The 25,273-nt window shown below is 54.0% G+C and overlaps 2 protein-coding genes across 2 annotated transcripts; both read left to right on the forward strand.

Moving 5' to 3' along the window:
* Positions 1-162: 162 nt before the first annotated feature.
* LOC128154430 (extracellular fatty acid-binding protein-like) lies at positions 163-3,985 on the forward strand. The gene is made up of 7 exons (XM_052815071.1): positions 163-399; positions 697-836; positions 1,424-1,494; positions 2,160-2,270; positions 2,837-2,938; positions 3,203-3,228; positions 3,811-3,985. Exons 1-6 carry the CDS (start codon positions 304-306, stop codon positions 3,226-3,228), a joined length of 546 nt encoding a protein of 181 aa, XP_052671031.1. The 5' UTR covers positions 163-303; the 3' UTR covers positions 3,811-3,985.
* An 11,873-nt stretch (positions 3,986-15,858) lies between these two features.
* Positions 15,859-23,348, forward strand: LOC128154210 (olfactory receptor 10A7-like). The gene is made up of 5 exons (XM_052814474.1): positions 15,859-16,933; positions 19,946-20,052; positions 20,476-20,612; positions 20,795-20,901; positions 23,170-23,348. Exons 1-5 carry the CDS (start codon positions 15,859-15,861, stop codon positions 23,346-23,348), a joined length of 1,605 nt encoding a protein of 534 aa, XP_052670434.1.
* Positions 23,349-25,273: the final 1,925 nt, after the last annotated feature.

Consider the following 25,273-nt stretch of genomic DNA (forward strand, 5'->3'; position numbering starts at 1 on the left):
CCGGGAAAATCCTAAATTTCAGCACTGGTGCAACAGCTCCTGCAACCCCGCTTCTCAGCCCCTTCTTGCAGCTTGCAGGCACTTCCCTTCTTCCGCAAGACGGGAGGCTGTTTACCCTGAGGTGATTTCAGCCCTTCAAAACCACCACCTCGCCCAAGCCAACACCCAGCGGCATTATCCGTGCAGCTCAGCACGCAGCAGCACCGGGGTGGGTGGAGGAGGGGGAGAGCACGATGCTATAAAGCCAGCAGCACCGGCACTGCTTTCCATCCTGCTGGCAAAGCTGGAGGAGGCTGCGGCGAGATGAGGACCGTGGGACTGAACCTGGGGCTGGCCCTGCTCTGCTTGCTGCGTGCGGAGGCTGAGAACTTCGGGGCTGCGGGGCTGGACAAGACCAAGGTGATCTGCAGCATCCCTGGGAAGGGAAGGTGGGAGCGTGGCCTCCAGTTATCAGGGTGGGGACTGGAGAGGTGTTTTGGTACTGGGGACAGCAGGGGACACCAAAGCCACCACTGGCTCTACTGTCACACCCAGATGAGGGCAGTCACCCAGCTCCAGCGTAGGTGCCCCAGTGGGGATTTTAGTGCCTGGAGGGGATGCACGTATCCCGTAGCCTAAGGGTGTCCTGGCTCGGTCCCTGAGGAGGGGGCAGCCCCTGCCTGCTCCTCCGGACTCACGGCCCACCCTCGCTACCAGATTGCAGGGAAATGGCACATCATTGCTCTGGCCTCTGACTCCGAGGGCTACCTCCAAAAGAAGAATGAGCTGAAGATGGCAATGGCCAGCATCACGGTCCTGAGGGAGGGCGACCTGAAGGTCTCCTTTGCAATTCCCACGTAAGTGCTAAGCGCATTTCTCCACAGGCTTCACTGACTGACCTCCTCCCTGGACCTTCACTGGTGGGTCTCCACCTGGGTGCCTCCACCCAGCACCCACCAAAGACCTGGGCAGGGGGTGAGGCAGGACCACCAGCCCCGGGGTTTAAAACAGGGGCTCAGGAGAGCTGCATTGTGGGGACCCCTTCCTCAGGGCAGGCCAGGCAGGCTTAGGGCAGCACCAGCCAGGAGTGGTCCCACCACAGATGCTGAGACACTCTACTGTTTCCAGCAGGGATGCAGCAGGGTGATAAGGGACCCTACGATTAAAGCTTTCCCAGCAGGACCAGCCTCATCCCAGAAGCTCAGAGCATGAGCAAGGGAACGGCTGTGTGACCTCACAGGACAATCCTTGGGTGCCAGCGCTGTGCCCTACCAGCCCAGGCACTCATTGCTCCAAGGGTGGCATCTGTCCCCTCCCACCCTGGCCACACCAACCCATCCCTGAACAGCAAGTCCCACATTTGGGGTAGCGACCCCAGAGCCAGCATCCCCAGGGGAAGGGGAGTAACTTCATCCCAGCCAGAGTGTCCTTCACTGTTTTGCAGACCGGAGGGATGTAAGAAACGGGAGTCGATCTACAAGGAAACAGGTGTCCCGGGTGAATACTACAGCTCTGGTGAGTCAGGAGAGCCCAGCGCCCAGAATGGGGCAAAGGCACTTCCCATCATCCCTGTCTGAAGCAGCCGGTTGTCCCTGGGGACATGGCCCTCGGGGGTGCCTGCCTGCCTCTCCTGAGGTCCTGGGTGGGACATCCCTCTGCGGCCAGTTGCCAGCTGCATCCCAGGGCTGCTCCGTGCCAGGGCTGGTGTCCCACCAACATGGCAGACCCCCACACACTCCCTCCCTCTCGGAAGCTGCTCTGGGATAAGACACATTCAGACCCAGCTTAAACCGTTGGGAAAAGCAGGTTCAGTCTGCAAAGGGGCTGTGGATGGATGCTCCCAAGGGATGAAGCAAGAGTGGTTTCCCACCATCCCCAGCCCAAGTGTTAGTCTGACACTGGCCAGGCTACTCTGCTGTCTGCAGTGACCATCCCCAGACCCTCCTGCGTTCACCTTCCCATCCCTCTGCTCTGCTGTGATCTGTGGGCTCTCCCAGGCTTTCAGAGGAGCCTTAGCAAGAGGAAAAACCTCTTGCGGGGGGGACAGGACACAGAAGAAAGAGGGGCTGGGTGGGCCTGGCCCCTGGCATCCTGATTCACACTCTTACAGCCCTTTTGCAGTGTGGGAGTTCTCAGGAGGACGTAATTAATTTTTCGCTGTCCTCCACGTCCTTTTGCAGAGGGAGGCAAAAAAACAGCGCGAGTGGTGGATACTGATGGCAAGACGTACGCAGTTATCTTTGTCTCCAGAGTGAAGGACGGGAAGACCTTGCACATGCTGAGGCTCTACAGTGCGTAGCCAGTGGCGGGCTGACCAGGGGGAACAGCTGGGAGGTGTCAGGGTGCTTCATAGTGTCCCGAGAGGCCAGGAGTCGGGGGGCCTGTGGGAGAGTCCCCCTCCTCACCACTGCCTTCCTGCCCTGGGAGGGGTGCAAGAGCGGGGCTGGGGCTGCTGTGCATCCCCTGCGCAGCAGGGGAAGGGGGAGTGATTTGGGGCTGGCAGGGGAGGCTGGGGCTCAGGCTTCTGCACCGTACTGGGAGTCCATGGCCTTGGGTAAGTTGCTTGGTGAAATGGGGTGAACAGCTGGGGTCCTGCTGTGAGGGAGGCAGAAACGGTGGGGTTGGGAACCAAGAGAGGAGACACTGTGCTGGTGCCAGGACCTCCGCTTCATCTTGTCCCCTGGGAGGGGTGTCTCATGTGCCTGGCCACCACTACTCTCCAGGACCTCCACCACTGCCTCCAGCCTTCTTTCAGGGACCGTCATCCATCCTGTCCTCACCTGGGCACACTCACCAGCTGCCCAGGAGATGCAGGGACAGGCAACAGCCTGGAGCTAACTCATGTCTTTGCCTTTAGGCAGAACCCAGCAGGTGAGCCCCAAAATCACAGCGCTGTTCAAGAAGCTTGCAAGGGAGAAAAGCTTCACTGACGAGATGATCACGATGCTGCCCAGCCAGGGTGAGCACTGCCCAGCACTGTGTCAGGCTGGCTTGGGCAATATGGGGAGCCAGGACATGCCAGCAGGGACCAGCTCGGCCCATCACTGCTACCGCTTTGTGGTCTGGGCTGGCAGAAGAAAGTGCTGGTAGCAAGAGGTGCTCTGGATTGGCACATGGTGGCTTTTGCCTTGCTCAAGTTCATTCCTGGGTTGTCTGTTTTGGGTGCTAAAAGGAACTAGCCAGACCACAGCACCGGACTCACCCTTTCTCTTTATTTTCACAGAGGGATGCAGCCTCGATGAAGCATAGGTGAGTTGCTGCTGTGCAACACAGTGTTTCCTCAGCTGGAAATTAGCCCCCGTTGGTGCCCCAGCAAGGGCCACCATGAACTCTTTGAATTACTGTGGGGGCCAAGTTGTTTGAACCTGTGCTGGAGCTTGCACCCAGGTAGGACCATTCCTTTTGGAGCTGCTCTGCAGCAGGGACCCCCATGGTGCAGCTGCCCAGCAGTGGGCAAGGGCGCTTGATCTGAAACCACCGGTTTGGTGGAGAAAGCTGCTGAGCTCATCCAGCAGTGAGGGCCAGGACACCGGCTCTTGCCAAAGGGACCTTGGGGTTGTGGACTGGGAAAACCAGCCAGAGGTTGGGTTGGTGTCTCACCACGCAAAACATGTTTGTTGTTGGTCCACCCTGGCATGTGATTTCCCACCACACTGATACACATTCAGTTGCAGGGGTTAGCTAGAAATCCATTGCTGGAGATGGCTCACCCTACAGAGCTGGGGAGAACTGGAAGAGAACACACTGATCCTGATGGAGAGCTCTGCTTGGCCCTCTCTGTTGGCCTCCTCACCTCAAATACTCAGCCCACCTCTCCTGGCTGTTTTCTAGGAGGTGCGGGCTAGCTAGTGGATGCTCCTGCTGAGTGATGCAAGACCCACACTCTGAAACTCCAGGCTGCTGCTCCGCCATCCCTCTTCCGACCTTGGTGGTCAAGGCTCTGACAGGTCTCCTGCTCCTCCAGCGCAGTCGCTCCTTTTTGCCAAATAAACAGAAACTTACCCCAGAGCTTGGTGTAGCTGTCTGGGGAGAACCTGGGGTGCTCAGGCGTGTGGTCCCTTCTTTTGTCCTCCTGGGGTCTGTGGATGGTGAGCAGCCAGGGGCAATTCTGGGCTGAGCTCACCCAAGTAAGGGCAGTTTTGGAACCCACCAGTATTTTCCCTCCTGGGTGCCTCCCACAGGGCAGGACCATGGCCGGGCAGAGGTGAGGCAAGGGATGCAGTGAGGCTGGAAATCCCGTGGGCACAATGGGCTGGGTGGAAAAAGGCTGTGTGACTTGGCCACAGAGATTGAGGTTGGAGTTTGGAGGGCTGCAACCACCACCACTATCCAACTCTCCTTACCTCCGCTTGCCCTGCTGCAATTGCAGCCCTCTGCTTCCCTGGAGCGCTGCTCGTCCACCAGCTCTTGCTCGGCCAAGGCAGGGGCAAGACTCAGCTTTGGGACCTCTCAGCCCCATGGTGCTGCAGGGCTGGTGAAAGGCGGAAGGTGGGTGTCTGAATCCTCTGGATCTAAGCCTGGAGAGCTGGTGCGGGGCTGTGCATGGTCTCTGTCCCTGGGCACTATGCAGAGAAAACCCCCACTGGAATCAGATGATCTGGTGGTGGTGGACATCTGCCTCCAGAGACTGTGTTCCTTTGAACTTTTATTTCTGAAATCCCATGCCATCCACCCCTTCCTGCTCTGTTCAGCTCCTCCAGTCCACCTGGGAGAAACCACAGCCTGCCCAGAGTAACTCGTGTCCCCAGCAAAGCCCTGCCACCTCACGCATGCTCATCTCCAGGGCTCGGGCAATGCTTGCAGGCACTGAGGTCTGGCAGGGTAAGAAGCAGCTTGTGCCTCTCCTGGAAAAGGAATTTCCTCCAAAATCCTCTCTTCTGGCTTTTCCATGCTGCCCATCCCTGGCCAGCCTGGCTGGTCACCCAGGCGTTCGTTTCAGCACGAGATCTGCCTTGCTGCTGCGTGACGGTAGCAGGTGGCCCAGGAAGGTGTCATCCCAGCAGCTGAGCACCTCAGGATGTTCCAGGATGCTCCTTCCCCCTCCCACAGACTGGGAAAATACATTTGGGAAACTGCCTATTCTGATCTTGACACTTCCCAGCAACAGCAGGTCAAGGGACCTCACTGGGACTTCCCAACCCAGCATCATCTCCACCCTCTTTGGAAGGAGCCAAGCGTTCCCAGCAGGAATTCTCCCTGGCAGTTTAGCCTGGAACAGTTCAGCATTTGCCGCGCTCCCAAGAGCACCGGGTCCACACACAGCTTTGCCTCGAGGCTTGTTTTTGGTACATGTATTGATGCAGATGAAAACATCCCACTGCCCGCGACACCCTTCACCAAGGGTTTTGTGTGATGGGGAGTCCCGATGTCTCCACATTGTGTTCCAGCCAAATATCTCCTTCCTGCAGTGAGCAGGCATCACCCTGCCAGGCAGCAGTGAGATCATTTCTCTTTGCCACTGACATTTTCCACTCCTCCTTTTGTCCGTCTGTGTTCTCCCTGTGCCCCGGAGCAAGATGCACACAGGCTGCAATTTCAGATCTTTTCTGGGTGTGAGTCCCCTCTGTGCAGAGCAGATGGGGGGTCCGCACCACAGCCCCCCAGGGTCCCTCAGCCCTCTGTCGTTGTTTAGGCCCAGCCAGCAACAAAGCAGCATGCAGTCACTTGCTTACTGCTCCCCTCCAGCCCCGGTGGGATGATGAGGAGAAAATATGAAGAAATGCTCGTGGGTCAAGACAAGGACTGGGAGGGATCACTCACCACTTATGGTCACGGGCAAAAGACAGGCTCAACTTGTGGAAAAACCAATCAATTTAATTGACTACCAATCAAATCAAAACAAGGATAATGGGAAGTAAACCCAACCTTAGAACACCTTCCCCCCACCCCTCCCTCCTTCCCGCCTCAAGCCCACTCCCGGCTCTCTCCCCCTCCTCCGGGGGCTGGGGTCGGTTCCTCACACCTTGTCTCTGCCGCTCCTTCCTCCTCAGGGGGAGGAGGACTCCGCACTTGTCCCCTGCTCCACTCCTCCCCGGGCTGCAGGTGGGCATCTGCTCCCCCGCTCCCCTCCACGGGCTGCCACGGGCTGCAGGGCCATCCCCTCCTCCCCTCCTCCCTCACTGACCTCGGTATCCGCAGAGGGGTTCCTCTCACATTCCAATCCCACTACTCACTGCAGGTTCCCCTTCTTAAATCTCTTCTCCCAGAGGCACTACCACCGCCGCTGACGGGGTCGGACTGGGCCAGAGGCGAGTCCGGCTTGGAGCCGGGGAAGCTTCTAGCAGCTTCTCACAGGAGCCACCCCTGCGGCCCCCTCCCCTGCTACCAAAAAAACCGCACCACACAAACCCAAATCACCCTCCCATCAAGCCTGTACCTGTACCTGCTGCTCATCCAACGCTCATCGGACCACACAGCCCCTCTCCCAGCACCCTGCCTTCAACAACAGGCAGGTACAGGGGCAAGGAGAAGCACTCAGGGACAGGGTGAAAAGAGGGTTGTACCTGCCCCCTTTTATCGCCCCAGCAAACCTGGCCAGGTGTCATTGTATATTTAATGACATGGGATGTTTCTTCCCTGAATGTTTCTAAGGGCTTCCTGGGGTGAGGCATCTTCTCGGCACTGCTGGTACGCTGCAGTGAGGAGCTTCACCGCCCATCTCTGCAATCCCTTTCGCTTGTTGCAGTGCTTTCACGTGCAGCTCCTTGGCCAGGCACTGTGGGAGCACACTGGTGAGATGGGCTGGCAAGGACTGGGTTGGTGCAGCAGAGATCAGCCCAGGCACCTGGGTCCCAACCGGCTGTTGGAGAGAGCAGAGGGGCAAGGGAGGTGCTGGACCAGCCTTTGATGTGTGAGGAGCAATTTGGAGACTCGCAGCTGATGGCTGCAGTACTTGCTGGTGATGTGAGACTGTCTTCTCTATTCATCTTCTTCATGCTGTTCCAGATCTGAAATCTTTAACAAGTCTCCTTGCTCTCCGAGCTGTGCCTCTCAACCTTCTCTCTCCCTCCCCTGCTTAGGCCATGTCCCTGCTGGGGCTGGGTGACCAGACCTGGACCTCCACTCATCCAAGAAGGTGTGGGTACAGCTCAGATTTACATGGTGCCTTGTCCTGTTCCCCAGTCTTCTCCTAACTTCTCCTCATGCTGCATCTGCCACCTTTGGCACCTGCTGCATGCAGATGAGATGGATTACAAGCTGTCTGTTGGCACAATGAGCTCCCTGGATGATCTTCCTCCCTTTCTCTCTCAGCCACTCATTTATCCAAGCGAGGATCTTCCTCCCCAGCCTATGGCAGCTTGTCCTCTGCAGCTTTGATGAAGACCCTTCTCAGCTGACCAGGGGGTGTCCAACACTCGTATCTTGTTGACTCCTCCAGAAACTGTATTTCTGAGGTGTGATTTTCCTGTGCAAAAGTCAGATTCAGTCTCCCCATGACATAATTTGTCCACACATCAACCAGGTCTGCTGTTTATTACAGCTTTTGTAAGTATCTGCCCACACTGCACAGTAGATTTACTTGTCTGTAGTCTCTTTACCTCTGACAACCTCTTTAAAAGCCAGCATTTTTGCTTCTTCTAGTTGTCTGGTGAAAAGTAGAGGTAGCAAAGGTGAGTCTAAGCAGCAGATGACATGCTGCAGTGAAAAGTTTGAGTTTCATACCTGATTTACTTTGACTGGAAATGTCGTCTCCTTTGTCTTAATACTCACTTGCACTTCTGCATTGGTAGGACAGATCTCTTCAAGTGTTTGCAAAAGAGATTGTCTAGCCTGGGGATCCACCAAAGCTCCTCCTCAGCCAAGGTGGGTGCAGAGTTTCTTCACTTTTCTATCAGCTTATTTTCTTTGAATACTCACTCTCAATTTGACTGGCTACGGGTCAAACATTTTTTAGTGCTAAATTTCTGCTCCCGGTGCTTTTGAAGAAAGGAATGTATGTAAGTGCAGATGTCATTCCTCAGCATAGAGGAGCAAGGGGCCAAAGTCTGGTGTCTTCGTTGTTTGTCTTAACGTTGTTGCCAAGTAATTTACCAGGGGTCATTTTACTGTCTTCATGTGGATGCAGCTTCAGCAAGTTTAAGAATATTTATCTTATTTCTGATCAGCTTCTTTAAATTGATTTAATCATGCTAGCTTCCATTTAGGCTTTCCCTTTGTAATGTTGTTTAGGGTTTGTATTTGCTAATATCAGCTTAAGCGCTCAGAGTGAAACTAAGCTGGTCTTTCCAGACAATCTCTGTGCCATATGTGATATTTAATCCTCTTGACTTTCCATTTTTTCCCCTTTTAAAAATAAAATGCTGCTGTATCGGATAGTCTCTGGTTCTAAGTGTAGCACTGGCTATCACAAGAATGGCGTTTTGATTTCAGCCTGTGAGCCAGTTCCTGATTGCTGCTCAGGACCTGTGGGCTCTTGGCCATCCCAGAAACCTGAGCCTATGGGTGCCCATCCAATCTGCCTGGAGCAACCATGTGTTAGAGCCTCCTGGATGTCCCTCTGCATGTGACAGGTGCCAGCACCACTGTCACCAGCTGGCCGTACAGTCACCACAGCAGGAGTCACTCCAATGACGTGCAGTCATCTGGTATTGTCCATCTGTCTTGGGTGTAGAGGGAGACCATGGGCTTCCTCAAGTGCCACTGGATGTGGGACCTGGCGGGTGCCAGCCCAGCTGAGCCTCTCCCCACCCTCCAGCCTTGGGGACAACCTCTCACCAGGATCTGGGTGATGGGCATCGGCTCTTGACAGCACAGACATAAATGACTTGAACTCCCACGGGTCAGGAGTGAGTCACCTCTAAATTGCCAATTACTGCTTGTAGACACCTCTGTGCTGGTCTGAGCCCCACAGAGGAACAAACACTGGTTTTGCTCCCTGCTTTGGGAAGGGGCAAATATAGCTCCTGTCCCCAGGCATTGCAGTGGCACAACAAGCCCCCTGGAGCCTTTTCAGAAGTTAAGACTGCAGAAGTTCAGAAACTTTTAACGACACAACTGAGACCCATTAAAAGTGAGGAATAAACCTCGGTGCTGCTGGGGCAGCAAGGTGCCCTTTCGGGCCACAGCTTCATGAGGCACCGACACCCGAAATGCAACTGGCTTCGGATGTTCCTTCTTCCTCCAGGTGTTGAAAGCTGTTGAAAGCGTGTGGCTATTTTCAACCTGGATCACCTCAGGACATGGTTTTATACCCTGGCTCCGTGACTGGCTGATCCAACATGGCTGATGGGAAGTGTCTGGTGGCTTGAACGTGGCAAGCAAGGTGGCTGGGGACTTCCCAAGCTGCCAGGGTCAGCATCTCCTGAAATGCGTGAAGATGCATCAGCCCCAGCAATGCCAAATATCAGTGACGATGTGCAAGCTTTGGGGACATCAAAACTTTGGCAACAGGTTGTTATGCTGGAACTGCCATTCAGAGAGGCCACAGCAGCCCCCAGAATGGGGTAGCACAAACCTCCTGACATTCAGCCAAGGCAAAGGCAAAGTCCTGCTGCTGGGTTAGGCTAACCCCATGCAACTGGGCAGACTGGGCCTGCAAGGAGATGGCAGCATTGCAGGAAAAGCCCTGCGTGTCCAGCAGGCAAGAAGCTGAACATTGGTCAGCAGAGTGCCTTTGCAGCAAAGGCAGCCAGATGCATCCTGGTGTGAGTTAGCAAAGGGCAGCCATCAGCTCAAGGGAGTACTTGTGAGACTGTGTTGGGAGAGCTGGCTCCAGTTTAGGGCTCCCCAGTACAAGAAAGGTCCCGACAAACCGCAGAGAGCCCAGTGGAGGACACGAAGCTGGTCAGGGCCTGGAGCACAGCACGTACGAGGAGAGACTGAGAGAGGCGGGCTGGTCCAGCCCTCAGAAGAGAAGGTGAAGGAGATACCTGGCTGCTGTCTCCAGTTGCCTCAAGGGAGAACCTGGAGAAGATGCAGCCAGACTATTCCCGGAGTGCTTGGTAGGAGGATGAAGGGCAATGGGCATGAGCTGCAACACAGCAAATTCCAGTAGGACAAAAGAAGAAAGTTCTCCATCATGAAGGTGGTCCTGCACTAAAGCACGTCCAGAAACATGGTTGAGTACCTCCCCGTCCTTGGTGGTATCCAAACTGAGGTGGACAAGTCCCTGAGCAAGCTGATCTAACTTTAAAGCTGGCCCTGCTCTGAGCAGGGGCAGGACCGAAGACCCCTGAAGGTGCCTTCCAACCGAAACCCTCCTGTGGCTCCCCAGGCCATGGAGATATGCAAACGGGATGCATAACAAGGAATGCAGCTGAACACGGCCAGCTGAGCACCAAATGCTCACAGAAATTATTTATTCATTACTTACCACCCATAAATTAATTATAATTGTGGCCAATACCAGGGAAGATGCCCACTCCTAACACGTGTGATCTCGGTGTGCTCTCAGCCCTCCCTCCTCTGCCCCTGCAGCCATCACCTGCGCTACCTGCTGCTGCCAGCTGCCTGCTGCTGCCAGACATCTGCGGGCAGAGCAGGGAACAGCCGAGGCTGTTATGGTGAAATAGGAGGGAGACTTTAGGCTCCAAAACGCACTTGTGTGCACTGAAAGTGGGAAGAGGGATTGAGTCGGAGGGGCAGGGAGAAGTGCCACATCAGGGAGGGGTGCTCCTGTTTCTGGCCAGTGTCTCCATCACTCTCCCCTCCCCAAAGATGTGGATGCTCTCAGGCCCCACCCTGACCTTGGCAGATTGGTGCATCTGGGGGAAAATTTCCCTTCCATATTCCCATATTTCTTAGATGTGGAAGGTCTCCAAGCAGAGGTTCAGAGAAGCAACACACCTTACGCTTGCTAGAGCCCCTTAAGTCACTCTTAAATCTAGATGAGCTTGTCTAGAAGAAACCAAGGTTATCCAGCAAAGCCAGGAGGTACATTCTCAGTTGCAAAAGTGGGGAAAACAAGCTAGAAAAGGAAAGCGCAGGCTGAAGAGCCGAACTCTGACCTATTCCTGGACTCAGGCTCTTAAGGGTGTCTCTGAGCCACTTTGGCTGCAGAGCCCACCGTTCTACTCCACCTCCACCACAGGACCACCCCTCTGGGTGTCTCTAGCTGCTAAGAAGTTCAAAGAAAACTTCAGACCTGCCCCCCATCCTGGCCCCTGGAGGTTTGGGGCCCTCTTCATGGGGATGCTGCTGGAGCAGCCCTCAGGGGGATGTCCACGGTCAGGCACTGAACACAGAACTCAGCGCACCGTATTCCCTTGCAGTGTGCTTCCCTGCTCCCACAGCATAAGAAAGCACTGTGCCCAAAGGGCTGTGCCGTAACAGGGGATCTTTTCACAGGTGCATCCCAGGAGTTTATTGAAATCACCCTGGTGTCCCAAACTGCTGGTGCTGCCAGACACACCTGGTGTGAAGAGAGAAAGCATCTTCTCAAGGTAAGCCATGCAGGTGCTGGGTCACCAGTGTCCCAGACATCTGTGCAGGGTGAGTGCTTGAGGGCAGGACAGCTGTAGGATCGAGGAAGGAAGGAGTCAGCCTCATGCTGGGGTTCTGTGAGGCCAGCTCTGCCCTGCTGTGCTCTCTGTGCCCCTCTCCCACAACTGGCAGACGTGGGTGTCCTTGCTGTCCCTCTCACAGCCCAGCAGCCAGATGAGTACCCAAGTGCCTGGTACACATCTCAGAGTTTACAGCACTGCAGCTCACCTGCTCGCAGTGTAGCAGGAGCCCTGCCCCTACTGCAAACACGGCTCTTCCCGGCTGCAGACGTGTCCCTTGTTCAACTGTGCCACAGCTTGTTTCCCGTCAGTGTTCCCGGTCTGCCCGGTATGCGGCTCTACAAACCCAGCGAGACTGTGGTGTTGGGCCCCATTTCATGCAGAGCAGCACCCATCAGCTGCTCCTGAGTCTACCTCAAACTCATTTGTCTCATATTAGATCTGATTGCAAATCAAATGCAATTTAATTAGCAGAAAGGCAAACAGACACTTCCTATGACTGGTGATCATCCAGCTAATGACTATCAGATCAGCAGATGTAATTGCAAACCCCTACAGTAATCAGAAAATGAAATGAAGATGCCACTTGCATCCCGGTCACACAACGCCTTTCACATCTCCTCCTTCCCTGGCTCATGGGCTGGAGGACACTGCTGGGAGACACACACGGTCTGCCATGCCTCATCCCTCCTGTGCCCTCCACCTCCCAGTGAGGCAACTGGTGCCAGAGAAGCCAGGCTGATTTTCTCATAGCCCAGACTGTGGCAGTGCCCTGGGGACGCCAGATCCTTGGTATGTCCCCGGTTCTGGGGAGGCCATAGGGTACAGGGAGGGAGCTGGGGGTGGGTGCCCTCCCCAGGGGTCTTGCACCAGGTTTGTCTGTGTGCTGTCTTCCAGGTGAATCAGGCATGTAGTTTTCCACCTCTGCTTCCTTAAACCAATGCAAAGGCTCTATGGACACTTACTTATACTTAGAACAGGTTTATTTTAGATAAAGGGAAAAGGTTTCATTGGTGACAAAGAGATTTAGGAACCAAAGCCCCTCCTGCCTTTGCCCCATGATATGAGCACTTTGGGCCCCAAACATCCTGAGAAGGTACCACGTAAGACCTCGGCTCCTTGTCCAAACCCTGGTGGATCTAAGGACATGATTTGTGGGTCAAAGTAATTTTTGAAATTGGGTTTAACCTGCTAGCTCTTGCAGGCTTGCCAGTGCCAGGGTTACCCACAGCAGCGTGCTCAAGTAAAGGGCTCTTCTCCCTGATGCCGCAGCCATTTCCCTGCTTGGCTTTGCTTCTCTGAGCTGACCACGTCGCACCATGTCCTCTTCGATGGACTCTCCCCTCTCCAGGCATTCTGGCAGCCTGGCTCAGCTTCCTCCTCCTTGAGCGGGCTCCCCACTCCCTGTGCACCACCTGACAAGGTATCACTAACGTACCACAGCATCAGTATTTTCCCACATGGACTGGAAACCTCTCTGCTGTCCCCATGGCCAGTTTGGCACCCTGTGCCACACTCACAACTCATGACTACCCTGGGCTGACTGGACCGCTGGGTCTCCAGACAAGAACCCTGTAGGCAGGGGACTGCTCTGTAGTCCCAAAGCTCCTGTGCCCACCTAGTTTTCCTTCTTTTTCTTTCCCCTAAAGCCTTGTAAATGCCTGGTGCTGGATTCCTCTTCTCCCAATGGATGTAGCCCCCATCACAAAGATGCTTTGCACCTTCATGGCAGGAGAAGCAGCATTCATTCTTCCTGAATTCAGGTGCAGTCATGCTCACCTCCCGCAGCCCTGCTGACATGCAGCAAACCTCTGAAGACTCTCGTCCCTCCTTAATGCTGCTGTCCCTGTGCCCTCATGTTGTCACTGGCCACCCTACCTTTGCCATAAATTGTCATTGTCCTCCTGGAAAACTGGGAGTGGGCAATGTTTGACTTCCAGGGCACTGAACTGAGAAGCACTGCGGGGCTGCCTGTCCTTCAGCTACATGGCTGAAGGGCGTATATTAATCTCATAACACTACAAGCAATTTTCACAGTCTCCCTGCACTCCTTCATCTTTCAGTGCAGGCTTTGCTTACTGCTTTTCAGGCTCTTTTCTTTCCTTGCAGATTTTCCACTCCTTCCAGATACCCTCCTTGGCATATATATGTTGCTTGTTTGCTAGGGGAGAAGCCCTGCTCCACCAGCCTCTCCCTCATGCTTGAAAGGGAGTTTTTAGTTGGGTTTTGCACCTTTTCTTTCATGAAATCCCAGCTCTTCTCTATGTTTGCATGCTCGACTTCCCAAATCTGCCCAGCTGCAGTAACCAGCTCTCTTTACTTGTCCTGATTTGTGCTTGTTCACAGGCACAGCCACCAATCTGCTCCTATTGATCTTCCCATTTGCGCAAAATGGCATTGACTCATGCCTACTCTAGCTGCAGATATTTTCCCAGATAGCTCTTCTAAAAACAACCTATTTTTCAGGAACAGGTACAAAAAAAACCCCATCAGCTCGCTTCATGCTGTGACCTGGTGAAGAGATATGTGAGATGTCATATCCAAGGATATCTGGAATGACCATTACAGAAAAGGCTATGATTCATAACACCACCATGCCTCCAAAGAGTTACTCTTCCTGGAAGGATTTCTCCCTGGGGCTTTGTCCTTGCCCCAGTCTGGCTGGGGGATCTGTGAGAGGCTCCCAGCACCATCCAGGCAGACATTCCTTTCCCTCCTTCCCAAGACAATCTAGATCCAGGAAGATCTTTTGTTGGTGCCTTTCAACATCTTGTGCTGTGCTACCCTTCCTCCTCGCCTCCCGTTCTTACCTTCTCCTCCGGTGTCCTCCATTGCCTCTGCTCTGGTCACAGCAGCTATTCCTCTGACCTCTGGGAACATCTGCTGCCATGGGCAGCTCCATGTAATAATTTGAGTTCCTCCATGCCAGCTTTGCGTGAGGCCACAATCGTTTGTGTTATTTCCTGTGGATCATCTGCTCTTCCTCAGCCAGAGGAGACATCAGCCTTTTGCTACCCATACCACTCTCCCAGCTGCTCTTATCCCTACAGGTGCTTCCCTTCCCTCTGTGGTTGTGTCCTTGTTTACCAACTCCTACTCTTCCAGCACAAACCAAACCAGCATGGCGAGTACATGCCTCTGCTTCAACCTCCATTCCCTTCGTGGTTCAAAGCCTGGTATCAGATCCCTGAAGGCTTCTCTCATCCCACTGGCGTGCCTCCTTGCATTAAGAGGAGTGTGTCCATGGAGGTTCCCAGCTGCTCAAGCACCCCAGCCCTTCCCGTGGCACCCAGCCTTGGGCTGGCTGCTCCTCTCTCCCTCCCTGCTCACACACACACCCAACTGCTGGGCACCAGGACAAATCCACAGGCCATCCCTGAATCACCACCTTGTGGAGCACACCCCCAGCATCGTGGGGTTGTCCTTGTTCCCTCTTGGAGGGAGCTTGCAATGTCATTTGAGGGTGCTCGAGTCTTCTCAGCCTGGCACCCACCTCCTTTTTGCTCCTAGCAGATGCTCCCGCACTTCTCTGGTGACAGCTCTGTCAGTACCAACAGCTTCTTGCAGGCTTGTGCAAATCTCTGATGATCTCCTTACTGCTCTTCCTGTGGATTCAGTAGTTTTAGGTTCACACCCAAAATCTTCTGTATCTCATCTCCATTTATGCCTGAGCTCCAGTTTGTCATTAGATTCAGAGTCTTTCCCTTTTCCTGCAGGCTAGTGTCTCTGCTTTTCCTTGCCACCTTCAAGTCTGTTTGAACAACACAGTCACCTTCAGATGCCTTTCTGGTCCTCCTATGATCTCTCAGACTCTTGGAGGTCCCTCCCTTGCACTGTTTTCTAGGTGTGAACGTGAAGCTAACAACTACAGTGCAGTATTTGCAAGCAGACACCTTCTTTGTCTGTAATGTTCAAAGATATTTTTTTTGAGATCTGCTCCCACAATCTGTGATGGAGAGGGGAAGGAGGAGACCTTTCTGTATCTTCACTAATGGTGTAAACACAATTTGCTCCCATGAAGGGCAGCAGCTCTTCAGGCAGAACCTGTCACGTTTTGTGGGATCTTTAGATCAATCTCCAGTTGCAGCCCAGGAAACCCGGAGGGGAGAGAGGACCTGCTCTCGTCCGCTCTCATTTAGCAGTCCCTGGGATCCTTACCGACCACAGTGGTGAGGTCCCAGCTCTCTCTGGTCTCCTTCAGGTGACAAAGAGTTGGGGGTTGCCTTGAGGATTGAAACCCCATGGACTGAGACCCACCACCTGCCCCGACAGATGTGTGTCTGTCCCGAGTCCCTGGAGCGAGGTGTGAGGAATGCCAGGGCAGTGGCACGGCTTCAGCCCACCACGCAGCAGAGCGGAGGGCTGGTGATGCACCACGGCAGGGGTGAGTGCTCACCCTCCTTCTACCTGTCCTTATCTCCTCCAGCTCTCCCTGTAGATGAGCCCCAAATCCCTGAAGCAAGGAAATCTCAGCAGCCCCACCATGTTCCTTCTCTTGGGATTTTCCAGTACCTACAGAGCACAGGTGACCCTCTGCCTGTGCTTCTCACTCATTTACCTGGTGACGGTGCTGGGGAACCTGCTCATCGTGACCCTCGTCTGGCTGGATGCCCACCTGCACTCCCCTATGTATTTCTTCCTGGGCCACCTCTCCTTCCTGGACATCTGCTACTCCTCTGTCACCCTCCCTAAGATCCTTGGAGACTCCCTCTCACCACAGAAGACCATCTCCTTTGTGGGCTGCATTACGCAGATCTACTTCTTCCTTTGCTTTGGGGGCTCTGAGTGCATACTCCTGGCTGCCATGGCCTATGATCGGTACCTGGCCATCTGTCACCCCCTCCACTACCCAGCGCTCATGAGCAAGAAGATGTGCCACTGCTTAGTGGCCATTTCGTGGCTGAGCGGCTCCTTCTCCTCTCTGATCCAGGCCTTCCTCACAGCCTGCTTGCCCTTCTGCGGGTCCAACATGATCAACCACTTGTTCTGCGAGATACCCTTCTTGCTGAAGGCGTCCTGCAGCCCTAATGCTCTCCTCAACAAGGCTGCCTTGTATGCTTTGGCTGGGACTATTGCAATGGGCTCTTTCCTCCTTACTCTTGTGTCGTACGTCCACATCATCAGGGCTGTCCTCCAGAAGGGAGCAGGGACACAAAGGGCTTTTGCCACCTGCACCTCCCACCTGACCGTGGTGACCCTGTTCTTTGGCACTGGGGCCATTGCGTACCTGCTGCCTCACTCCAGTGCCTCCGAGGAGATCGACGAGGTCCTCGCCCTGCTGTACGCCGTTGTGACCCCCATGCTCAACCCCATCATCTACAGCCTGAGAAACAGTGAGGTCAAAGGGGCCATCAGGAAAGCCCTGCACAGGGAGGTGTTATGGATGTCCACCAAGGTTGCAGGCATCGTGCTGAGCGACCCCCACCCTCCCCACTGCAGGGGTGCAGCTCTCGGTGACCCAACACACATGAACGGGTCTGGGACTCCCGGCCGGGCAGTGCCATGTGGTGCTGGTGGGGGCACAACAGCAGCTCCTAGCTCTGCCTCACCAACGCATCCTATGCTCAGACCCATTATTGCCCAGTGGGGACCCGGGGGCTGGGTACCTAATTCACAGCATTGTCCCGCACAAAGTCTGAAAGCCCCTAGCACAGCTGGCTTGAACTTGCACTGCCAGCTTCAGAAAGCCCAACTCATGCAAGTACGACCCCAGGCACGTGAGCTGTGTCTTATCCCATCCCAGGAGCAGGGTACCATCCTTCCAGTGTGGAGCACTGCAGAGGTCTTCACCCTCTCGGACCAGTGGTAGAAGGATGGCACGCAACGTTCTCTGGAGACCTGAATAGACTAGGAGGGTATTTTGTAAATTGCTGATTGCTTGGCCACAGGAGTTCTCCCAATAAGTAATTCTGGGAACTTTTTTCCTAAGAAATAGGTTTTGCCCAGGTAGAGAAGCTGTACTGGTTGGCCACAGGCTGCCTTTGATGTGACAGTGCCCTTGGTAAGCCTTATTTTTTTTAATCATTTATCTACACCAGGGCTTTGTCAGGCTTTCTGGAAAGAGCTTTTATTCCTAAGCAGAGCCCTTTCTGAGGTGAAACACCATGCAAAGCACAGCAGTAATGCTTGGATGTTTGCATCTCCGGTTAAGTGGTGGATAATCTTGTCTGGGCTGGACTTGCAGACACTGCAGAGCCGGATGTCTTTCCCTTAATGCAAAAAAATATGTATAAGTAGAAAAACCATGGTTGGGGGATTGATCTTTGTAGTTTCAGGAGTCAAAGTTAATCCTGGGAACGGAGAGCTGCTTCCACATGCAAAATGGTGGTGAAAAGGCAGGAGTGTGGGTGGGAGTGCAGATTAATCTGGTTCATGACATGCCTTCAGGAAGGGTTCAGGGGCTCTCAGCAGCACACAGAGCCAGGAAGGTGTTACCTGGTGGTCATAAATGAAGGAGTGTGAAAGGATGCTTTGACCACTGCTCAGTGCGTGCAAGAAGATACACCTACAGGCATAGCAAAACACATGCTCCTCAGACCTCGGCTGAATGCTGGGCTGGGATTTCTTTACAAGTAAGACTCTGTAAGACTCCTACTTAGCAGAAATTAAGGGAACTGGTTTCCTGTGATTGGAAACAGCCCTGTCCCTGATGGAGCCAAGGATTTCCCAGTAAGAACCCAACGTGTCTTATCCCACTCAGGTGAGGATGCAACACGTCCTCCCAGAGCACATGGACAAGGCAGGCCCAGTTGGGGAACCCAGTTTTTAGGACATCTACAAAATTGGCAGATTCTTTGGAAATAAAACAGGAATTTCACATTCCTTCCCACCCACAGTCCCCAGGGCAGGGCAGCTATCTGCCACCCCTCTGCTCTCCCTACTGACAGGGAAACCTGTGATTTCATGACTGCTCCTGCCAGTTGTAGCTACGTTAGTATTTGGCCAGGTATGCACCTCTGGAGGTGCCAGGCAGGGAAAGAGGATGGAGAACCCTTGTGGCAGGGAAGGGTCAGGCACCACAAGTCCTGAGTGTGCTCCATGCTCAGCCTTCATCAACTCACAACACTGACGGGCAAGACCACACCACAATATGAACCAACAGAGCTTGCTGTAAATTCCAGCAGCATCACTAGGGATAAAAGAAACGTATATCCCTTTTATCAGACTTATCTGTCAGGGGAGATCCCTGCTTTCTCTGCCCCAGGGGGTATGCAAGACAATCTATTGGGTGCAGGAACAAAGTATTTTTGGTACCATTAATAAATAAAATAATATTTTAAAATAAAATTATATTTTAAAACTAGTGTTTATTTAATCTTTATCTTGTCCTTTTAAAATGTCGATTACTGTGTATGTTTTATAACATGCATGTATATTATTTATGAATAAATATACATATATTGGGGGTGCCTGCTCAAAAGTTTTTCACTGATAAGGGTGTGCAATCAAAAAAGTTTGGAGAGCACTGCTCTACACCACCACATCTGAGCAAAAAAGTCTGGGGGAGTGAAGCTTTACCCACAGCAAAGGAAGATCTAGGGATGAAATGAGGATCACTTAAGCAGATGGGCCATATCCTGGGACCAGGTGGGACGCACCCCAGGGTGCCGAGGAGCTCATTTGGCGCTTTTCATCACTCTGGAGCCTCTTGCTTTGAACCCGTGGAAACCATTGGTGGGGCTGAAGCTGGCAGAGAATTTCTCACCCCCTTCTCCCTGCCCTCTCAGAGGACCTGAGGGGATGGCTCTGTCTCAGACCTCGGTAGGAACACGCCGTTTGGCTGCAGGCGGGGAGAAACCCAGCTAACCATGTGTCCTGGTTTGGGCTGGGATAGAGTTCATTTTCTTTCTAGCAGCCGGTATAGTGTTATGTTTTGGATTTAGTATAAGAAGAATGTTGATAACACACTGATGTTTTCAGTTGTCACTGAGTAGTGTTTCGAATAAGTTGAGGATTTTTCAGCTTCTCAAGCCCAGCCAGCGAGAAAGCTGGAGGGGCACAAGAAGTTGGCACAGGACACAGCCAGGGCAGCTGACCCAAACTGGCCAAAGGGATATTCCATACCATGTGGTGTCATGCCCAGTATATAAACTGGGGGGAGGGAGTTGGCCTGGGGGGATCGCTGCTCAGGAGCTAACTGGGCATCGGTTGGCAAGTGGTGAGCAATTGCATTGTACATCACTTGTTTTGTATACTCCAATCCTTTTATTAGTATTGTCATTTTATTATTATTATTATCATTATTAGTTTCTTCCTTTCTGTTCTATTAAACCGTTCTTATCTCAACCCACGAGTTTTACCTTTTTCCTTCCGATTCTCTCCCCCATCCCACTGGGTGGGGGGGAAGTGAGTGAGTGGCTGCATGGTGCTTAGTTGCTGGCTGGGGTTAATCCATGACACCATGTTATCTTGGCACTGGCCATCACACAGACAGGGGACAAGGGGGGGTTTGCTCCGCTGCCTCTGAGGATTCGTGCACAGGGATGAAAGCTCTAAGCTGCCTGCAGAGCTTGTCTTTCTCACAGGTGTGCTGAAGATGAAGGTCATTTTCTTGCTCCAGGAGTCGATACTTCTGTTGATGCTTCAGGCCTGGGCAAAAATCCCTCTGAAAGAATATTGTGATGGAGAGAAGGTAATGCCGCTGGAGGGTGTTTTCCAGTGGTGGAGGACAGGGAAGATGCCTTGCTTGGACACGGTCTCCCTGAGGGAGCAGAGGTCAGACAAAACCCACCTGCCTGTTTTTACAAGGACCCTTGTTCCTGCTGTAAGTCAAAGTCCCTCAGGCTTCCTGGCATTCACCAGCATGACATTTAGGTGCTTGAATGCCTTAGTGGGGCAGTCAGCCAGATAGTGAGGGTCACAGCATACCTGGGTTTGGCCAAGTGGAGCTGGCATTGGGTTAGCTCTTTATGGCAGACTGCAGTTGTGCCTGGCAAAAGAGATGCTCATCCACCCTGTCAGCGGCCTGGGAAGAGGAGGGAGTGGGGGATTCCTGCTCTATCCCTGAATCTCTCATTGCTCGCTGTATTAATCACTGCACAGCCATGCTCTCTAGCTTGCAGGGAAGTGGCACACCATCGCCATAGCTTCCCACTCCAGCTCAATCAAAGACCTCAAGAAATATGAGAAGATGTCTGTGAGCACCATATTTCACCATGATGGTGAAATAATCATCAAAACTTTAATTCCTGGGTAAGTGTCAGTTCAAATCTTCTCATTTGCTATGGCTTTCACCCATGGCTCCTCTCCTTCTCACTCTTTACCTCGGTTAGCTCTTGAGTTCTTCATAAAACAGAAAGAACTACACAGGTCCCTGGGGGGTGGTTGCTTCCCATCCTGGTAACACACGGGTGCTGACTGTGCGCACGGAACAGAGCTGGCAGGAGCTGTTCTCTCGCCTCCAACCTGGAAGTGACCAACCAGCTGTCAAAAAATACAGTGGACATGGGAGCACCTGCCATGTGGCTGGAGACTTCAGGAGGTGAGACCAGAGGCGCTGCTGTGTCAGAGCTCTGCGCCCAAGCAGATGTCCAACAGCTGCTCCTGCTGCCAATTCAGACTTGAGATACAACCAAGTTTGGCAAAAATGGAGCAAGGGACTGTGCCAGGAACCCCTCTGGCCCATGGCAGATGTTTGCTGTTTTGGGTTTCAGGTGGAGTCAGAGAATTAATTCATCCCTGGGTGTTTGTAAAGCACCTTCAGGTGGGCAGCATCGGGGACTGGAGAAGCATCACTAAATCACAGAAATTAGACAGAAACACCTTTGTATTTAATCTACCTTTACCAGTGCAGGACTCTCTTCAATCCCATTCTGGGAGCGTGTCTGAGAAGAGAGGCCAAAATCAATCGAGCTTCTTCCCAGTGGAAATGACTGATGTGGCTTCACATGCTTTAAAGACCTGATGAGAAATGAAAATTAGTTTGTTCTTTCGTCTAGCACTTGCTAGAGGATCCCACCCATTACCTCTGCATTCAGCCCAATTAATTGTGTGATGACCCTGTTCCTCCTAGAAAGGTGTCCAGTCTTGTTTAGAAGATGATGAGAGATGGAAATTTTAGCATTCCCTTGACAGCTTCCTCCCAACCACCCCTGACATTGCTAATTATTCTTTGTCTCTAACTGGAACTGCCTGAGCTCAAGTTCCAAGTGCAGCTTCATGCCTCTCGCAGAAGGTATTTGGGCTGGAGCAACCAAATGACCTCTCAAGCTGCTTTTTGAGGAGGCCCACTAGGAAAGCTGAGGGCTTTGTATGCCATTAGCTGGAGTCCAATGCTCTTTATTTGCTCTCCAGCCTGCAGGATGTGAGCAGAGGATGGTGGTCTTAAAAAAACCCCTGACTGACCTGGCCAATACACAAACTCCTATAAGTACCAGGGGACCGCGAGGGAGGAGATGTGACCTGACTCAGCAGCAGGGCTTAAGCCATCCCTGGAACAGGACCCCTCCAGAGCACGAACATCAGTGTGGGCTATTCCCCACTGTGTAGGTGGCAGTTTCATGTACTACCACAAAGTGTATCATGGAGAGCTAGGGATTTCCATGCCATGCTCCCTGGGCTCCCAATACCAGGCCCTTCAGATAACTGTGCTGCCCCATTAACACCTCCACCCAGGCGCAGGGATGCCTGTCCCAGAGCCCAGCCCAGCCCCATGCACCCTCCCGGCTCTCCGGCTCTCTCTGTGAAGCATGCTGGAGTCAGGATTTGCAGGTGACACCATCTGGGGCAGAAAGGTCCCTTTGCTGTGTGGCACAACAGGGCCAGGTCGCAGGGAGAGGCTGTGAGCACATGCTGGTCTACCTGCACACCCAGTCATCAGTGAGGGTCCGTGCTGAGTTAACCAAAAGAGAGGTTGTCCAGGAGTATCCGCAGAGAGCTCCAACCTCCAGCATGTCAGATGCAATGCTGGGGGACCTCAGCCTCTCTCTTGGCGCAATTTAGTCCCAGCAGGCCTCCACGGAGGAGTAAGATCCTGAAGCTTGCAGATTTGGGCTGTTAAAAGCATACTTTGTTCCCAAGACTAAATAAACAACTTTCTTTAGGCTCTTCAGGGCTTAGGAGCTCTGACAATAGTCTGGAGTAAAGAAGTGATGCTTCTCACAAGCACAGTAAGAACCAATGGCTTTTAGAGGGCTGCAGCCCCAGGTGGTCCCAGGTCCATGGGATCACCCTGAGAGGGAGACGTCCCGGTTGGGGGGGCTGGAAGTGACTGTGTCGCACAGCTGGGGAGAGGCACAGGTGGTCCTGGGGACAAGGCTAGTGTGCGAGGAGGTCCCACACTGTGCCAAGGTGGAGGCGGTGGGGATGGGTGGGGAGCCAGGATCTGGAGGACGGTGCGTAGGCAGAGAGAGGGACTTCAGGGACTTGGTCCAGGGTGCACAGGAGGTGATGAAGGGGGTAAGAGATGTGCAAGGGGTGCAGAGAAGGGGTGCTGGGTATGTGAGGGGTAGAGGAGGAGTGTAGGGGATCCTGTGTGCAGGGGAGGGATGCTGGGTGTGGGTGGTGTAAAGGAGGGGTGCAGAGCCTGTAGGGTGGAGGGGTTTGGATGTAAGGGGTGCAGAGGAGGGGTACAGGGTAAGGCTCAGGCAGGACGTATGTGAGAATATGTGCACAGCTGCTCCAGGAGCTGCCGGAGCACCAGGACCCCCCTGGCACGGGGTGGGTCAGCCTGCATCCCAGCCGGAGGTGATGCCCTGAGCTCATCCCCTCCCCAGCCACATGTAAGACATCCCACCACTTTCTCCTGCAGGGAGAGATCTCACCAGCTGTGGCCTGGTCAATATGGACTACACCAGCCCCACCATCCTCCTCAGTGACCGGCAATATCAGGGGCTGACCATCTCAGTGGTGACTCTCTACAGTGTCAGAACAAAAGTGTCACAAAAAAGCTCAGTGATGCCCAGGGAGGCAAGGGCCGTGGGGGGCTGACCCTCCAGCAAGCCCCTGTCAGCAGGACAGGAGCTGCTGGACAGTTTGTCCTGCTGCTCTGGGGGTGTCAGGGGTCTGGGTGCTCTGGCAGATCTGCATGGGACCCCCAAAGTGTTCCCAGTGCTACCCCCATGGGAGGAGGGAGAGGTCTGGGGACATGTGGCCAGGCTACAGGCAGAAACACTGAAGCAAAACCCGGTGTGATAGAGAAATTCAGACACACGATGAACCAGATGGGACTTTCCAAGGAGCAGATGATCATGCTGCCCAAAGCCAGTAAGAGCAACCAGCAGCCCCTGTCCCCGGGTCCTCTTTGCCTGGAGATCCCTGCCCTCAGCTCTCGCATGGAGCACAGAGGTGGCAAGAGGCAGAGGGTGATTTTGACACCTTCCCATGGCTCCTGCACTGAGAACCATGGGGACTACAGTGCCCTGGGATGCACTGAGCTGGGGCAGGCTCAGCCCTTGCAGGCAATGCATGGGGTGTGAGGCAGGAACATTGCTACCAACTGGGGTCCACAGGGGATTTTAGCCTGCACATCCCTCTGGGTGGGTGCTGAGCAGTTTTCCCCAGGGCTGCGTTGCTCCTCTCTGAAGCAGGAGAAGGGCTTCATCCCTTTTTGTCTTTGCAGAGGAGTGCACCCCACCATTGGAGTAGGTGAGCCAGAGCTCTGGCTCTCCCACCCTGGGGCTGGGACAAGCTCCCAGCATCCTCCTGCGCTCCCAGCCAGAGCCTTGGGCACGGGGACTCTGGGCACAACTGCCCAAAAGCAGCCCAAAAGTAACCTCCAGCCTCAAGCACCATTCTGGGGAGAGGCCAAGCACCAGACAAAGGCCAGAAAAGCCACTTTTTTCTTTTTTTCCTTTCACCAAGTAAATTTTAAGATCTGAAACTCAGCATTAGCAGGAGACATGGCCTCAGCCTGCATTTTGGGAGGTCAAAAACCAGCAGCCGTCTGCAACGGGCCAGACCCTTGGAGCTGGGGCTGGGCTTGCAGCAAGCAGCAAGCACTGCTCTGGAGAGGGGGAATGGGATCAGGGCATCCCAGGATAACTCAGGCTGTAAGGGACCTTTGGACGTCTGTAGTCCAACCCTTGCCACAGCAAGGCCGAGGTTACTCAGGCTTTCATTCAGTGTGGTCTTGCAAGCCCCAAGGGTGGTGATGGCATGGCTTCAGTGGGTCCATCTCTGCCTCCCCCAGGAGAGCAGGTCCCACCTCGTTGCCAGCCCCGCTCGCCCCCAATGGGTCAGTGCTGGAGGATCCAGCTGAGCTCCCTGCTCTGCAGCCCCACTGCGCTCGGGGCTGGCTCCCATGGCCCCCTCCTCTGCCTCCCCACCCACTTTCTCCCAAATGAAGAGATGGTGAGCCTGCCCCATGGCTGGGTGTGATGCTGGGGAGTGCTGGGACCCTTGTAGAGGTGCTCTGGGCTCTCAGACATCCCCTGTCCAGGTAGGCAGCATGGGGCAGGGGTCTCCTCCCCGCCTTGCCAGGACTTACAGACTCCCCTGGACACGCACCAGTGCCCCCCCCAGTTATGTCCCATTTGCTCCCACCCAGCCACAGGCTTGATGTGCACACAGGGAAGCGGTTGTACCACCATCCCCACCTGCCTCCCCCGCAGACCCGCTTGCCCAAGTGCCCCCACTCAGGGCTGCCCTGGCCCCAGCACCCCTGGGCTGGCCCAGCACTTGCTGGGTTTGCCTCTGCACAGACCTGTTGCTGATTCCCAGCCATTTGCCACAGGTGGCTTATGGTTGCTCCTGGCCACAGCCATGCTGTGGATCTGTGGTCCATGTCAGCTATGTAACTCATCACCGCTGCAGATCTGGTCCCTGTGGTCCTCACCCCCACCAGGAGCCAGCACCTGGCCCTGACACCAAGAGGGGAACCCCCAGCAGCTATGGGGCTCTGGAGAGCCCATGGT

Source organism: Harpia harpyja, chromosome 19 (assembly GCF_026419915.1).
Source record: "Harpia harpyja isolate bHarHar1 chromosome 19, bHarHar1 primary haplotype, whole genome shotgun sequence".
Classification (NCBI taxonomy): Eukaryota; Metazoa; Chordata; class Aves; order Accipitriformes; family Accipitridae; genus Harpia; species Harpia harpyja.